The following is a 17446-nucleotide window of genomic DNA, read 5'->3' on the forward strand; positions in this document are numbered from 1 at the left end:
GGTCTGGCCTGTTTGTCCAATATAGAGAGCTGAAGGACACTGTTGGCATTTTATGGCATACACAATGTTAGACGATGAGCAATTAAATAGTCCCGAGATGGTATGTGTGATGTTGTTGGGGCCAGTAATGGTGTTGTCCGGGTGTATGTGGCAGCAAAGTTGGCATCTGGGTTTATTGCAGGCTCTGGTGCCAGTGTCCGTGTTAGGTCTGGTTGTAGTATTATTGTGGGTTAGGAGTTGTTTAAGACTGGGTGGCTGTCTGTAGGCAATGAAAGGTCTTCCTCCCAGAGCTTGAGAAAGACCTTTCATTGCCTTCTCAAAGGTCTTTGAGAAGACCTTTCATTGCCTACAGACAGCCACCCAGTCTTAAACAACTCCTAACCCACAATAATACTACAACCAGACCTAACACGGACACTGGCACCAGAGCCTGCAATAAACCCAGATGCCAACTTTGCTGCCACATACACCCGGACAACACCATTACTGGCCCCAACAACATCACACATACCATCTCGGGACTATTTAATTGCTCATCGTCTAACATTGTGTATGCCATAAAATGCCAACAGTGTCCTTCAGCTCTCTATATTGGACAAACAGGCCAGACCTTACGCCAAAGAATAAACGGACATAAATCCGACATCAGGAACCACAAGACAGAAAAACCAGTAGGAGAACACTTCAATCTCCCAGGACATTCTATACAAGATCTCAAAGTAGCTGTTCTATTACAAAGGAATTTCAGAAATAGACTGGAAAGAGAAGCTGCTGAATTGCAACTTATCACCAAACTTAAAACTATGGAGAGACCTGGTTTGAACAAAGACATTGGATTCTTATCTCATTATACATGACAAAGCCATTTTTCACCTTCTCACCCCTTGTTTTTTCCTGTTAGACCTATTGCAGTCGTTAAGAGTCGTCAACAGGCTCATCGCAGCTATCTGCCAATCACCCATTCCCACCACCCTTCTGAGTAATACCCCTCCCCACCTTCTCACTATATAGAAAGGTCCGGTGACTTCTGTTTCAGTGTATCTGAAGAAGTGTGCATGCACACGAAAGCTCATACCTAGAACTAACTCAGTTGGTCTTTAAGGTGCTACTGGAAGGAATTTTTTTATTTTGTTTTGACCATGGCAGACCAACACGGCTACCTATCTGTAACTGGCACTAAAAGCTATTATTTTGCATAAAATTAATAATGGGAGCCTGATGTGTTCCCATATTTTTAGCTGCATGTAGTAGTAGTAATAATAATAATATAATTTTTATTTATACCCCGCCCTCCCCAGCCAAGGCCGGGCTCAGGGCGGCTAACAAGCAATAATAAAAACAAGTTGAATGATTACAACTTAAAAACAAAATTAAAATACAATATTAAAATATTGAAACATTAAAGTATTAAAATGTAGCCTCATCGCAGGAGGAGAAGGAAAAGAAAAAAGAAAGAGAGGGAGGGAATCAAATTCGCTCCAAGCCAAAGGCCAGGCAGAACAACTCTGTCTTACAGGCCCCATGGAAAGAAATCAGATCCTGCAGGGCCCTGGTCTCATGGGGCAGAGCGTTCCACCAGGCCGGAGCCAGAGTTGAAAAAGCCCTGGCTCTGGTTGAAGCTAATCTAACTTCCTTAGGGCCCAGGACCAATAGGGTGTTGCTATTTATGGACCTTGAGGCTCTTCGTGGGGCATACCGGGAGAGGTGGTCCAGTAGGTATGAGGGTCCTAGGCCGTGAAGGGCTTTAAAGGTCAAAAGCAGCACCTTAAATCTGACCCTGTACTCCACCGGGAGCCAGTGCAGCTTGAAAAGCACTGGGTGAATATGCTCCCATGGCAGAGACCCCGTGAGGAGCCTCGCTGCAGCATTCTGCACCTGCTGGAGTTTCTGGGACAGCTTCAAGGGCAGCCCCGCGTAGAGCGAATTACAGTAGTCAAGCCTGGAGGTGACCGTCGCATGAATCACTGTGGCCAGGTCGGGGCGGGAAAGGTAAGGGACCAAGTGCTTGATGCGGCGAAGGTGGGAAAATGTCGCCTTCACTGTTGCTGTAACCTGCGCCTCCATGGAAAGGGAGGCGTCAAGGATTACACCCAAACTCTTAACGGAAGGCAATGGCACTGATTGGACCCCCGCAAAAGAAGGGAGTTGGTCCCTCATCCCCATGCCATCCTGACCCAGCCAAAGGACCTCTGTCTTCGAAGGATTTAGTTTCAATCGGCTCCCACGAAAGCATCCAGCCACAGCTTCCAAGCATCTGGTCAGTGTGTTCGGGGCCGAGTCGGTGTGGCCATCCATCAGCAGATAGTGCTGAGTGTCATCAGCATATTGGTGACAGCCCAGCTCAAAGCTCCGGATAATCTGGCAAGGGGGCGCATAAAGATGTTAAAAAGCATCGGGGAGAGGATTGCGCCCTGCGGCACTCCACACACCAAGGAGTGGCACTACGACATTTCCCTCCCTAGTGCCACACTCTGTCCCCACCCAGAGATAAAAGAGCACAGCTAGTTATGGGCTATGCCCTGTATCCCCACATCTGTGAGGCGGTGGTCCAGAAGATCATGATCGACCATGTCAAAGGCTGCTGACAAATCTAAAAGGATCAGCAGTCCTGACCCGCCTTGATCTAGTTGTCTATGGAGATCATCTGTTAGGGCAACCAGAGCCGTCTTGGTCCCAAAACCAGGACAGAAACCGGACTGAAATGGATCTAAAGCTGATGTTTCCTTCAGAAACCTACCAAGCTGTTCAGCAACCGCTCTCTCAATTACCTTACCCAGATATGGGAGATTTGAAACTGGGCGGTAATTGGATAGGTCTAAGGGATCTAGTGAAGTTTTCTTTAAGAGTGGACATACCACTGCTTCCTTCAGTTCCCCTGGGAATGTCCCTGTGCCAAGGGACAAGTTGATAATTTCAACCAGGGGGTCCACGCGACATCTGGACACTCCCTCAGCTAAGACGGGCACGGATCAAGGAGGCAGGTGGTGGGCCTACCAACTTGGAGGAATCTATCCACATCAGCAGGGAGTATCTGATCGAAATTGTCCAACACTGGACCTGAAATCAGTCGAGGGGCCTCCAGTTCAGTCACTGTATCTAAACTGGCAGGGAGGTTACGGCGGAGCAACAGGACTTTCTCCGCAAAAAAGCTCGTGAATGCCTCACAGCTGTGGGTCAAATTTCTGCTTAAATTTAGTTTTCCTCCTAAGGACGTTATTGACCTAATTATTCTAAAAAGTTGTGCCGGGCGAGAGCTAGCGGATGAAATGGAAGCTGCAAAGTAAGATTTCTTAGCAGCTTTCATAGCCATCTCATATGCTTTCATAAGTGTCCTATAAGATGTTCTTGAGGCTCCGTCACGAGTCCGTCGCCATGCTCGCTCTAGCCGTCTGAGATCCCGCTTCATTTTCCGGAGCTCCTCAGTAAACCAAGGGGCCCGGTTTCAACGGGGTCGCAGAGGGCGCTTAGGCGCGATCTCATCAATGGCTGCCAAGAGCCAGTTATTCCAGTCCTCAACAAGGTCACCTAATGAGTCGCCAGGAGGAGCGGGGTCCCGCTAGGCTTGACGGAATCGATCAGGATCCATCAGTTTTCTCAGACGAGCCCAAATAGGCTCGCCACCCAAGCAAGGGAGGAGTGGGAAGTCAATCTTGGCTTTCAGAGCGTAGTGGTCAGACCATGGCACTTCCACGGGGGGAGCATGATCATATCTATGCCAGCCCCAAAGATCAGATCCAGCGTGTGGCCTGCTTGATGAGTGGGGCCCAAAACAAACTGGGAGAGCCCTAGTGTTGCCATGGAAGTCACTAGGTCCAGAGCCAGTGAGGAGGGAGCAGCATTGGCATGGACGTTGAAGTCTCCCAAAACCAGTAGGCTTGGGAACTCCAAGGCCCAGCCCGTCACCACCTCCAGCAGGTCTGGCAGAGTGGCTGCCAGTGTGCAGGGTGGTCGGTACACCAGCCAGACAGCCAAGCTCTCCTTGGTGCCCCACACGAAACCAACACATTCAATGCCGGAGATCGCCGGTGATGGCAGAGCTCTGAAAGAGCAATCCTCCCAGATTAATAACGCTACTCCTCCCTGTAGCAAAAGAACAAGGAGGATATGTATTGATAAGTGATGGGTAATAAAAGAACATAACTGGAACTACTACTATTTTCTTTTCTTTTTTAAAATAATTTTTTATTCGTTTTAAACACATTTATATTGTCATACATTTTACAAATTTCAAATTCTTATACAATCTTTTGGACTTCCGTCAGCTCCTCTGGTGATCTTCCATTTTTAATATTTCTCCTGCATTTCTTACATTTATATTACCTTAAACCTCATAACCAATATCATCGCTTTCATTCAATAAGATAATAATTCTCCTTACAAAACTTCCTGCAAACCTACAAATGTAATGGAATCATCACAATTACTTTTCATATAGTCCGTAAATTTACGCCAGTCTTCTGTTAATCTCTGGTACCGCTGGCTTCGGATTCTTCCCGTTAATTTGTCCAATTCTGCATAGTCCATCATTTTCATCCTCCACTCCTCTTTCGTCGGTAGTTCTTCTTGCTTCCATTTTTGTGCCATTAAAATTCGTGCAGCCATCATTGCATACAAAAACAACTTACAATCACTTCTTTTTATATCAGTTCCCACAATGCCCAATAGAAATGCCTCTGGTTTTTTAATAAATTAAACCTCCTGGATTAATAACACTACTCCTCCCTGTAGCAAAAGAACAAGGAGGATATGTATTGATAAGTGATGGATAATAAAAGAACATAACTGGAACTACTACTATTTTCATTGTTTTGCCTTGGGGACCTTTTCATGGACAAATTGCAAGGTCAAAATTTTCTTAAATATGAGGATAAGCTAGATAGCTGTGCAGGAAACATAAATATCACTTTGTGAACATTGCAACATTTTGCAGGCAACTCCCACAAACCCCACAAAAGACATTATGTAACAGTGCAAATTCTGATAAAAGGCATAAAAACCTGTGGCTATGGTTTGTGTTAAGATTGGCAGATTACGTGTGAATTTGTGGTATTGTTGTCATTGACTGGGGTGCTTTTTATAACGTGTAGGATACACGACTCACATAATTTTTTCACAGCACCCCTCCTTGCTTTGCTATAAACCACCACCCCTCCACTTCCACTTGATAAGCAGTCTGGAATACTTTTGCACATGAAATTTCCTACTTGCTTGTTAGATTGGAGGCTGATCTGCCTTCTCTTGCAGTTGGCCAGTTCCCACTTGGTGCTCGTGATAAAAGAATGTTCCACAGCTTGTTTGGATATGTTGTAATAAGTTACATGAGCAGATAACAAAAGTCACTGAATTCTGTGCTTATGCAAGAGGCAGGAGCCTAGATAACACATTTTACAGATGGGAGTTATTTTCCTGTTGGGCTTAAGGCCTGACTTCATCACTGCTGCTTTGGCACTGTAGCATAGGAGTCAACTCCTAGGGGCCGACATCACTTCGGGCCCTCAATAATATTTGAGGGGGCCCATGCCCCTCAAAGTTGATGTTCATTGCCAATTAAATGGTGCACTTGTGCCGCATCTTGTGATCAATTATGCGGGAAGAGGCTTATCTGCTCCCCAATCCCATATTTTATTCAAGTTGGCATTCTTGCACTAAAGTGATATTTTTCTCACACTGTGAGAAGCCCTTCACCTGGACAAAAGGAAAACTTTAGGTTGTTAATTGCTAGGAAGCAAGCCTTACTCAGGGTGATTCAGATTGCTGTGTAAATATCCATAGGACTGCATTCTAAAGTGACAGACCTATGTACATTTATTATTGAACTCTGTGGATTTTGCTTCTGAATAAACACACAAGGTAAGAATGAAAGCCTTGGCCTTCATGGCTGATTGCAGCCCTCCACACCTCTCTTATCTGGCCCTTGGGATTCCTCCGGCCATTCCCCCTTTCCCTAGGCTGCATCTTTCACCATCACTGAGCTTCCTCTGTGTGCTTCTGCCTGGCTGTGAGGTGCTCCTTCACTCTGATAATGCCTCTTGCTTCCCTGGATGGAGAGGTGAATGGAAAAATTGCAGGGCGATCCTGTACAGTACAGGGCAAAATGCAGAGTTTCTCAATAGAGCTGAGTGGGATGTGCTGGAACAGCAACATAGGTGGGGTGCCCTTAGGGAGGAAGAAGATCATCTGTTGTAAGAGATGAGCCCCTGGAGAAATACGATGCAGAGAAGTAGGGCAGTCGGGAGCCATGATGTGACACTGTAGCTGCAAAATTGATTGCATTCTCTCACCCCAGACACCACTTCTGGGCCTGAGGAGCTAGGGCAGCAGTTGCTGACCTCAGAACACACCAAAGTGGCTGTGAAAGATACAGCACACAGAACGATTCCTGCCACCCTCCAGAGGAGAAAGAGATAGGAAGAGATGGACTTGAAGGAGTGATTTTCCATCATTGACCTTACCACTTCAGATCCAAGGAAACTGGTCGTACAAGAGTATGCTGATAACCCACTTCCTACCTTCCAAGGAAATGATCAGAGTATCAGCCTTGCTGATAAACATCAGGGAGCCAAGAGGGACATTTTAATGCATTCCAGTAGGTGTTGAGAGACCAGAAGCTTAATAATAATAATAACAAGGAGGCACATAAGTAACGATCACAATAAAACCATTCAATTTCTGTTCAAAAATACCAGAACCACTAGAGACATAAAAGCATGAGACTAAGAAAAGCAGGAGGAATAATTTGACATTCTTCAATCCCATGGAAATGTCATGTGCAGACCCTGCATGTTCTCACGATAAACACGGTCAAAGTGTTCATTCTGTGCCACGGTCAGGTGGTTCTTCCAGTCCCCACAGATACCTGGAACAACACAAGAGGGTGTGAAACCACTTGGTAACCACAAAAAAGATCCACTAAAACTCAGGACCCCATTTCATCTTGCTCAGGACTTGCCCTTCCACTGGATGAAGCAAGGCTGCTGCCTCAGGTGGCTTTTTTTTAGGAATAGCAGGACCTCCTCCCTGGCTGTTCTTCCCAGGCCCTCCCTCAACTGGTACCCCAGGAGTAGTCATGCTTCCATGTCAATGGCCTAGACTTACTTAACTGCATTTTCCAAAAGCTTCACAAGTAAGAATGGGCAAATCTGTCAATTTTAGTTTTTCTCCTTTTCTCTCTTTTTTCAAACCTTAAATAACTGATGCTTCACATGTAAGATTCACCTTTGTTGTGTCGGCAGGGCAGTCTCTCCCCTTACCTGGCCAATCCCCTGGCAACGCCTCCCCAGGCAGGATCGGGCGATTGGCGGAGACCTCCAGGTATCCAGCCTGGGGAGGGTGAAGCCAGCCTACATTATGTTAGCAGTTTCATTTTTGCACTGATCAGTTGTGCAGAAAATAGCACACAAATTTCAGAGAAGTGTAAATTTCCTGTATTGAGTTTCAATACAGGAAAGTGTGAGGTAAGTAGGCTTACTCAATGTGAACTGAATCAAATTTCTTCCCCACCACTACACACTCTCTCTCTCTCTCTCTCTCTCTCTCTCTTACACACAGACACACACACACACACTTTTCATAGGTTGCACAAGCCACGGCCTTTGTTTACCACAGGGTATTTTGTTACCTTTCCTCATGAGCTTTCCTTTTGTGTGATCAAAATACGTATCTGGAAATTGAGTAAAGTTGGACATGTTGTTGTCTTTCATCTTGTGGAAGGAGGCATTTTCCACCACAGAGTCAATTTGCTGACTGTTCAGCTCTTTACCAATAAAATGACAAATCCTCTTCACACTTCCTCGTAGGTCCTGCAGAAGGAAAAAGCAAATGACTGACTTCTCATATTTACACTGCCACAAGGAGATCTGCCCTTTGAGAAAGAAGAATACAGAGGCCATTCTTGCAGGAAGCATTTAGCAAGAATGATTCAAGGCTACCTCAAATTTAGTACAGGACTCAGGGAATACTGGAGACAGCATTGAATTTGAAGATGTTGAATTAAGTACAGAACAGCAGATTGTAGGCTACACCTGGTCTGTTGTAGAACAAAGGAATGCCACCACGCATGTAATATCAGGCTCTTTGGCCTTAAGTCATTTTTATTTTATTTCAAATATATTGGAGGAGGAGAAAGGAACTCTGAATTCAAAATAGAAATGTTGGAGAAATCAATTGAAAATGGACTATCAAACTGTTTCATTCCATCTGCTCATTCAAACCCCCTCTGTAGCACAGACTTGCTGTGAGCACTATTCACATTAGTTCTCTACAAAGGACACTTTCCTTTTTTAACACACATACTTTGTATATAAATAGATGCATAAATTTCTTTGAAGTATGTTGCTAATATATCAACTGATGCATAAAGGTGCCTCATCGGAAGTGTTATTATGTTTTTAAAGGATTGTGCTGCAATCCTAACCATGTCTACTCAGAAGCAAATCCCACAGAATTCAGAGATACTCATCCACAGGTATATGGTTTTAGGGGGCAGATTAAGGATGAAATCCTATCGTGATTTTTTCCCCTATAACATTTTAAAGACCAAAGGAACACATCAATTATTATTGTTCTTTTCACAAGGAAATAAATAATCTCTTCTGAAAATCGCTAGTGTTATCACTGCTCCACAGATTATTATTTTTTTAAAGAGGGGAGAACCATCTGGATTTGACTGCCCATTTTTACCACCTTAAATGTTTCTTTCAATAGTGAAATTAAATTTTAAAATCCTTTATATCTCCACCACCATCCAAGTTTTCTGCACTTACAGCATAACTAAACTGCCCCTCCTGACGTGAGAGAAACAAGACAGGATAGCAACTTTATAATGAATTGTGAAATCAAGGTAGCAAGAATTGCTTCAGTCCTAATTCCACTTACCTGGTGGTGAGCTCCACTGAATTCAATAGGACTTACTTCTGAAAGGGCATGTTTAGGTTTGCAGTGACAGGTGGATTTGTGATGGACCATTGGTCACACCATGAGCTTTGTCTCTAAGGTGTCCCAAGGCTCTTGGCTAAGAGGGCTACCTGTTTCATTAATTTTGAAAGGGAACATGCAGGGAAGATGAATTGATTTGCAAATATCTGTAGATAGCTGTGATGGTAGTGTGTATTAAAAATGCATATATTTCTGAATCACCAAACAATGAAACAGAGCATAGACTTATGCAGAACTAATCAACTGCAACTGGACAGAAAGCACCAGATAAAAGTGAGAATTACTTGGGAATTTGTACCTCTCTAACTCAGAATCACCTTGCCAATTGTAGAAGACTTTTTCAGAACAAAAAATAAAATAAAATGGCAAAATAATATGTCACATGACATAAAGTCGGAGACACAACCTGGAAGTGTGAATATTGTCAAGGTTGGGCCAATACCTGCTGTAGTTCTTCATAGGTGATGATGAAGAAGTTGGATCTGTCCTTCATCTCCATCCAGCTTTTCACATGCTCAAACCAGGAACCATAAGACACTTGAAGAGCAAAGTGTAAAGAGCAAAGTAAACAGTGTCAGAGGCAAGAGGAAAGACATAAAGGATACACCAGTCAGGAACCTACAAAGGGCCTTTATTCACCCAATCAGGTAAAAGGTAGGTCCAGTCAAAGGCAACTATGGGGTGTGGCACTTATCTTGCTTCAGGCTGAGGGAGCTGGCGTTTGTCCATGGACAGCTTTCATGCAGCTAGCATGACTAAACCACTTCTGGTGTAACAGGACACCATAACGGAAGCCAGAGTACCCGGAAACACCGTTTACCTTCCCACCACAGTGGCACCTATTTACAGAAGCAGGGAACTTTCAATAACACCCAGATACAACTAAGCCTAGTACCACCTAGCGACTGGGTTGTCTAATGATTCTATTTACATAGACAAGAGATCTAATATTGTATACGACACTAGAGCCAGAGATTCATAATATCCTCTCCCTACATTTTGCAGCCATTCCAATTCCCCTTTTAATGACATTCATTACTTTTTAAAAGAAAATGAGGTGAGTACTGCGAGACCTTTTCCCATCCTACCCCCTCCCCACCTATCTCACTGGAAATTGTACTTCTCTGATACAATGAAAGGAAATGAGAGGAAAGGGCAGGAAAGAGCCTTGATAACATAGTGAACAGTGAGGTAGAACAAATGAGACAGGCTGATTTCCCTCTTTCCCTACCACTCCCACTCAGGAACTCCTCCATGTACTCTTCCAAAGTTCCAGGGTCCTCCACTATTTTTAAGCCCTTGCTGAAATGATAGTATGAGATCATCACATCTTTGGGATTACGCACGGTATAGATAACCTGGAAGAGAGGGAGGGGACATATTTAGGGAAGGCAACAGAAGCAGCCCTAACTAGAGACAGACCGAGGCAGCTTAGGTGGGTCTCATGAAAAGGAAGCAAAGTCTTTGTTGTTTAATTTACTGTTGTTTTATTTACAGATAGGTAGCCGTGTTGGTCTGCCATAGTCAAAACAAAATAAAAATATTCCTTCCAGTAGCACCTTAAAGACCAACTAAGTTAGTTCTAGGTATGAGCTTTCGTGTGCATGCACACTTCTTCTGAGTGTATCTGAAGAAGTGTGCATGCACACGAAAGCTCATACCTAGAACTAACTTAGTTGGTCTTTAAGATGCTACTGGAAGGAATTTTTTTATTTCGTTTTGTTGTTTTATTTGTTTCTTTATTTGTTTATTAAATTTGTATACCATCCTTATACCCCCAGAAGCTATTAGGAATTAGTGTTTGGTGATGTGTGTTTTCTGCCACACCTCAGGCAGCAAATTGTCTTCCTACATCCTTGATTTGGGCAGGGGTTATCTCCCCACCCTTTTTGGGTCAGATACTTGTCTTGACTAGGGCCATAGGTTGAGTGTTTGAAACACTGAGCAGGTCATTCTGCCTTACAGAGCCAAAAGAAGATTTGATGTGTCAATTGTTCCTCTCTTACCTTGGCCTTAGAGTGCAGGAAGGACTTGGGGAAAATGTGGAATGGCAGGTGAGATGCCAGGAGCCTGGCTGCAGGATATTTCAAGGCAAGCTGTAGGCCCGGAATACTGTCAATCCAAGGTATCCGTTCCCACGCTGGTAAACTCTGAACCCAGGAGGGGTCCCCATCACGCCAGATTAAGCACAGGATCTCCTGCATCCAGTGGGTACCTAGAGGAATATTAGGTAGTCTTCTCAACCCCTCTTGATTCTGCAATAAACACATTTCCTTTATCTTGTTCCCTCTCCCCTTCCATGGCTCAATAGAACCAGTATGCCCCATGCAAAATCAATTGAAAAATTGGAATGATTTGTGAACAGCAAGTTACTCAGCACCCTCCTACACAGGAAAGATTCCTGTCTAGTTTAAAAAATTCATGTCTAGTTTAACATGGTGAACCAAACTGAATGAACTATTTTGATGAGGGTGTAGCCAGTGAGGATATTAGCAGTGTGACTAATCTATAGCAGACATATTACTTAGCTTTCTATATACAGTCAGCATTCATGGATCACTTGTTGCTCATACCTGCAGGAGGCACATCTCTAGAATCTTCCTGTTAAAATATAGCAGAACAGCTTTATACTTGGCCAAACATGTGATCCAGCTATTCCAGTATTGAAGAACAGGTATTCCGCAAGAGGGCATAATTAAGCCTCAGATTCTTTAGGTGGCCCTCAATTTAAAGGAGAATACCACCTGATTTTGCTGCATCCAGTGATAAGAACATTGTCTGCTTAATCAGGAATCCAAAACAGCTTTATACTGAGGGGGGCGGGGAGGGATGAGGGGAGAGAAAATGGGAAACGAAATTATTGATTAAAGTTAGCTGTAGAAGTTTTGGATGGACTATCTGAAATTCTTGGACCTGTTTTCCTTAAGCATCTTTCTCTTAAGCAAGAGTGTATCTTCCTGATCTTTTTATAGGTCAGCTATACCTTAACTGTTGAGGTACCTCCGAGTAAAGAGGTTTAGCATGGTGGTGTTAATAGAGTCCCCATTTCCAGGGGCTGTGTATCTAGAAAAACAAAAATCTATGATGAAAGCCACCCGCTTAGCTGTCCAGTGTTTTGAATCACGAGTTTAAGATGCATTTGTCAGTTGCATGGCGCTCCTGGTAGAGTGGAATGTTACACACAGCCTTTAGACATGACAGAACCATAATAATTGGTTTTAAATGAAACTTTAATTTCTTGATCTGACTTGTCAAAAAAGAAAAAGAAAAAGGTGTGTCTTAACATACAAAGACTGTAGGAGATATGAAGCATCAAAAATGGATGCAGGGAGAGATTAGCTATTTTATTGTTTAATGTTTCTGAAATAGGACATCATCATCTTTGAAACACCGTTTACTCCAAGTTTAAAATTACCTAAGTGCACCACTAACCTGACTTGGGGTAAGTGACACTCACTATATCATCATCCAACATTTGGAATTCATTTTCAACATAGCGGAGCGTTTCCTCTGAGTGGTAGTCCACTACAGGTAAACTGATTCCCTTGTATGTGAAAGAAGTCATTGATGACACTGAAAAACTGTAAAGATGTTATCATCACCATCACCATCATTAATTAAATTTGTATACAGCCAAAGATAACAGTGTGGTTCGCCACACAAAAATACAAATACACAATAAAGCAAAAACAAAGCAGTAACCCCATCTCACAAACACATTATTATTATTCATTAGAACATATTTATCAAGATATATGAGAGAGTGAGTTTTGATGCCACATCCTTTGGGACCTTCAGGTAGGACCCCCTCACCTTTCGCATTGGGCAGCATTGTGGCTGGGCATCTGGGCCCTTGCAATGACCCGGCTCATGGGCATAGGATTGAGACCCCCTTCTGCGCCTGCCCCAGATGCGTCACACCTGCTCAGCCAGTCTATGCCGTTGGGGGACATGACCACAGGTGTTTTAAACTGCTTCGCGGCCGGGGGCTTCTTTCTCTCGCCTCCTCGCCGGGTCTCCCAACCCATCTGCCCTCTTTTCAATCTTTGGTATACATGACCTTGCTATGGACAAATGTCAGCCGCCTTATTGTTGGGACTGGGTAGGAATATTTCCACTTGTAATTGCTTGTAAATACACATGTAATTGCTTGTGGACTAACTCTCACACTATGGCCATGGAATCAGAGTTTAAATGGCTATTTCCCCAAAGCCACAAACACAGCAAAAATATGCATTAACTTATGGTCCTGTTACATTCCAAGAACCTGAGAATTTGCATCAGGACCCCCCAAAGAATAAGTGTAAAAAAGTGAGGGCTTTTATGAACCAAAGAGGTATACATTTGGCTCTATGGGACTTGGAGGTTCTGAGTAACGATAAACCTTTGAAACAACCCCCCTCCTTTTAAAGCCCCCAACCCACCTTAGAATTCAGCCTGTACCATACTTACAACCACTGGCTGCTTCCGATCTTTCCTACTTCTGGTCTCTTCCTTTCCCTTGCTCTGCCAGCAGTATGTCATGCGAGATGAACTTGCTGCTCAAGGTGCTGTTTGATACTCAGTTCCTGATTCACAACTTTTCATTCTGCTCTGTGAAACATTCCCAGATCAGCTTTTGTCTTAGCAAATCAAACATAAGGGGGGGACCCAGGCCTTTGGCCGATTGAACATTATATGGCCTTTTAAATGTGTTTTGGCAGGGGAGGTATTGGTTTGTTTTTGCTTTATGATGTGTTTATAGCCCTAACGTATCCTCCAACCCACCTTAGAATTCAGCCTGTACCAAACTTACAACCACTGGCTGCTTCTGGTCTCTTCCTTTCCCTTGTTCTGCCAGCAGTATGGCAAGGTGAAATGAAGAATGTTCACAATGACCTTTTACACTCAGTTAATGATTTACAGCATTTTATTCTTCTCTGTGGCTGAAAACATCCCAGAGGAAGCTTACATTGGAACAAAGCCGACAGACCCTATCTAAAAGACACAACTCCAAAGGAAAAGGGAATGGACAGGCAGGATGAAGAAACAAAACTCAAGTGCCAGTTCAAGAGCAAAATGAGGCACTGGAGTGACCCATCTCTCCCTCTGCCGCAGCCAATTATAGAATTTATTTGATTTAGCATTTAATTTTAAATCCGTGCATGTTCCAATCTGGAAATCAGACAGAGGGGAATCAGGCAATCGTTCTTTAAGGAAAGAAAAGGGAGCCAAACAGAAGGAAGCAGGAATTGTCTTCCTAGGTATACACGGAGTTTTCTTGAGGACTTTGCCATCTCACACAGGAAACCTCTACAGAAAGCCCAGAAGAAAAAAATAGGACTGACAATTACAAAGAACACCCCGCCACGCCACCTAATGGTGGTTTTCTTTTTTTCTTTTTTAAATAATATTTATTACTTTTAAAGCTTACAAAAAAGAAAAGGACTGGGAACAGTTATGGACCACAGGCCTTAAATTTACGGCATGTAGTGCCTTGAAAGAAAACATAATGAAAATGATCTATAGGTGGTACATGACCCCAGTCAAGCTTGCAAAGATATACCATTTGCCCAATAACAAATGCTGGAAATGTAACGAATGTGAAGGAACTTTCTATCATCTTTGGTGGACCTGCCCAAAGGTTAAAGCCTACTGGGAAATGATCTATAATGAAATTAAGAAAATCCTTAAGTGGACATTTGCAAAGAAACCGGAGGCTTTTCTCTTGGGTATGGTCGGCCAATTGGTACCAAAGAAAGATAGGACTTTTTTCATGTATGCAACTACAGCAGCAAGAATTCTCTTGGCAAAGTATTGGAAGATGCAAGAATTACCTACTCTGGAAGAATGGCAGACGAAGGTGACTGAATTTATGGGACTGGCAGAGATGACCAGCAGAATCCGTGATCAGAGGAGAGAGACAGTGGAAGAGGACTGGAAAAAATTTAAAATATATCTTAAGAACTGTTGTAAAATCTCAGACTGATAAAATGTCAAGGGGTAAGAAACAGAGAATTATAGCTGTAAATATTTAAGTCAAGAGAACCTTGAGGGAAGTTAAATATAGAAATGGAATGAAGGATTGCTAAAAAATTTGAAACAAGGGTGCAGTGAAGGGGAGGCATGGGGAAGTCATGTGTTGTTTGTGAATGTTTTTATTTGTGTGTTTTTTGTTTATGAAAATTAATAAAAATTATTTTTAAAAAAAACAAAAAGAAAAGGAAGAAAGAAGACAAAAGAAAAAGAAAAGAACAAAAAAGAGAAAAAACAATACAATACATAAACAATACAAAACACAACCTTAACACATTAAACTAACACAATAAACTAGACCAAACAAAACAAAAACAATTTAAAAAACATACATCAAACCTTTTCCATATTCTATCTTTCATTCCCTTGTATCATTGACCTCTCACCTCCCTGTTTGTATTCCACTTCCATTAATTGTTTCAGCAATTCCTTTCCATCTTTCTCTATTTTCTATCATATAATGACCGCTCCCCGCTTAAAACGGGGGCGCCCTTTGCGTGGACGCGTGCAGCCCCTGGATCTGGAGCAGCCCCAACAGCATAGGCTTGGCTTTGCCTTCCCCCAGGTGGGATACCTGGAGGTCTCCGTCTACCTCAGTCAGTTGTCCAATCCCACCTGGGGGAAGTGTTGCCAAGGAGACCAGGCCAGGTAGGGGAGGGATTACCTGCCCACACAATAGAGGGAGGATCTTACCTGGGAATCCTCACTTGGCTCCAGAGCTTCTCCCACCCTACCCACCCTCAGTTAATGTCTTATTTTGCAAGTTAACTTTTCTTCACAGGTTTTGCAGGTTAATTTTTCTTCACAGGTATGCGGGCGCTGCTACGTTAAGGTCGCTGTTAAAGGGCCGGAAAGGAATTTCCCTGCATTGGCAGGTTTCGCCTTTCCCGTAGCAAAACGTCACAACTTTGGCGGTATCAGGCCTTGGGCGGAATCCTTTAGTCCATCTTCCTCTTTGCGGCGGCGATACCAGGGTTCCCCGTTAAAGGGGTTTTCTGAAGGGAGGCTTTGACCGTACGCCGAAAGGTCGTCATTGCTCTCCCCTGCGGCGGCGTAACGGGGGCGGCTATCTCTGCTTGAACATATGTTCTCCAGAGCCGGCCCATCCCCCCCACACACACTGGATAACCCTGATGCTCCCTAGGTCCCCGGCTGGGGACTGGGGAGGGAGAACGCCCAATGCCTGAGCCAAGGTCTACCCACATTTGAAATTTAATAAAGTTGTGGCCAATTTAATCCCATAGCACGTTGTCTTGAGTCATTATTCCACATGACGGGGGGACCGCACGGGATCTGGGGACTCCGCCTGTCCACACAAATGTCTTAACATATTTTTAATCTTATTTCCATTAAAATTAGTATACTTATTTAAGCTTAACTCCTTATAGCATTTCAGCTAAAGCCATAAAATTTCCTTCCAACATTTTTCTATCACTCATTAATTTTACAATATTTCTATATATAGACTTTAAATTTCCAATCTTCTTCCACTATCTCCTCTCCCCAGTCTCAGACTCTACCAGCCACTTCCGTCAACTCCATACAGTCCATCAACCTGGAGATCTTATGTCTGAGGCTCTTAACTCTTTTCCACGTCCCTTCTGCTAGTCTTCTTCATATTCTTTGATGCTGAAGAGCAGATCTCGGGGAAACTCCAATCCAACGATACTTTTATTCCTTCTCGACAGGTCAGCCAGATTTCCATAATTAAAACTAGGATCCATAAAGTATTTCCGGGCATGTTTCAAAATTCCTCCAAATCCAAAGGCCCCCAGAACTCCAATCTCCTCCTTACCCAAGTCCATATTCCAAAAGTCAGTTAATCCCTGCATAGAGGGATCTTTCCAACTTTCCTTTTCTAGTCCAGGCCAGGCTCCAATCTTCAAAATCTTACTTTTTCTAGTCTCAATGATAAAGGGCCTCAACTTGTAGTCCTCAATTTGCCTCTGTAAGGCTAAGGCTCCCCCTTGTATTACTTTAGGTTAGACAACAGCAACTTTCTCCTTCTCCTTTTCAGCAATTTGTCCTGTTGAAATAGATTCCTGTGCCAAATCCTGAATAAGTTCTGTATTGGTGCTCACTTTTGGTTCCAAAATGTCAATTTTAGTAGTCATAGCATCCATCTTTTTATGAAGCTGTTCCAACAAGTGGCTTATCTTAGAAAATGCAGTCCATAAGGCTTCTCCTGTCGACATTCTTGAATATCCAAGGTCAATCTCTAGTTCTCACAGTTCTTATCAAGCAGCTGGAGATTTCCCAGCTCCACTCTTGTAACAGTTTCAAAAGCTCCCTCTAGAGGGGAACAGTCTCCACTGGTATCAATCTTTTCCAACACAGATCAAAAAGTAAAGATAGTTTCAATTTTCAGATACTTTTCCTCCCTTTTAAATGCAGAAGCGGACAATGGAAACAATATATTTCTCTTATTTAACTGACTGTCAACATCCGTTCTCTTCGCTGTCAATGAACTCTCCCGAAACGTCAATCACTGGGAGCC

At 43.3% G+C, this 17446-nt stretch overlaps 1 protein-coding gene across 2 annotated transcripts; it reads right to left on the reverse strand.

Annotated features, from left to right (window-relative positions):
- Window positions 1-6641: 6641 nt before the first annotated feature.
- On the reverse strand, window positions 6642-13852 carry LOC309345976 (sulfotransferase 2B1-like). 2 transcript variants are annotated; one of them, XM_081869514.1, is made up of 7 exons: window positions 13730-13852; window positions 12367-12515; window positions 10941-11149; window positions 10166-10292; window positions 9377-9471; window positions 7619-7799; window positions 6642-6856 (listed from the first exon to the last, which is right to left on the reverse strand). In XM_081869514.1, the coding sequence occupies exons 2-7, from the start codon at window positions 12497-12499 to the stop codon at window positions 6747-6749; spliced, it is 855 nt and encodes a 284-aa protein (XP_081725640.1). In that variant the 5' UTR covers window positions 12500-12515; window positions 13730-13852; the 3' UTR covers window positions 6642-6746. The 2 variants fall into 2 exon arrangements, with proteins under 2 accessions (XP_081725640.1, XP_081725641.1); XM_081869515.1 differs by lacking the exon at window positions 13730-13852 and adding an exon at window positions 13387-13405.
- Window positions 13853-17446: the final 3594 nt, after the last annotated feature.

The sequence above is a fragment of the Podarcis erhardii genome (assembly GCF_964252035.2).
Source record: "Podarcis erhardii genome assembly, chromosome: 7".
Classification (NCBI taxonomy): Eukaryota; Metazoa; Chordata; class Lepidosauria; order Squamata; family Lacertidae; genus Podarcis; species Podarcis erhardii.

Bases quoted from the DNA above. Each gene is read 5' to 3' on its own strand.
- LOC309345976 (XM_081869514.1), bottom strand. From the start codon at position 12,499: ATGACTTCTTTCACATACAAGGGAATCAGTTTACCTGTAGTGGACTAC. The intron at 10,293-10,940 runs GTAAGAGAGGAA...CCTCTCTTCCAG, and splicing joins TCCTGCACTCTAAGGCCAAG to GTTATCTATACCGTGCGTAA. The intron at 7,800-9,376 runs GTATTGGCCCAA...TTCCTTCTGCAG, and splicing joins CCTATGAAGAACTACAGCAG to GACCTACGAGGAAGTGTGAA.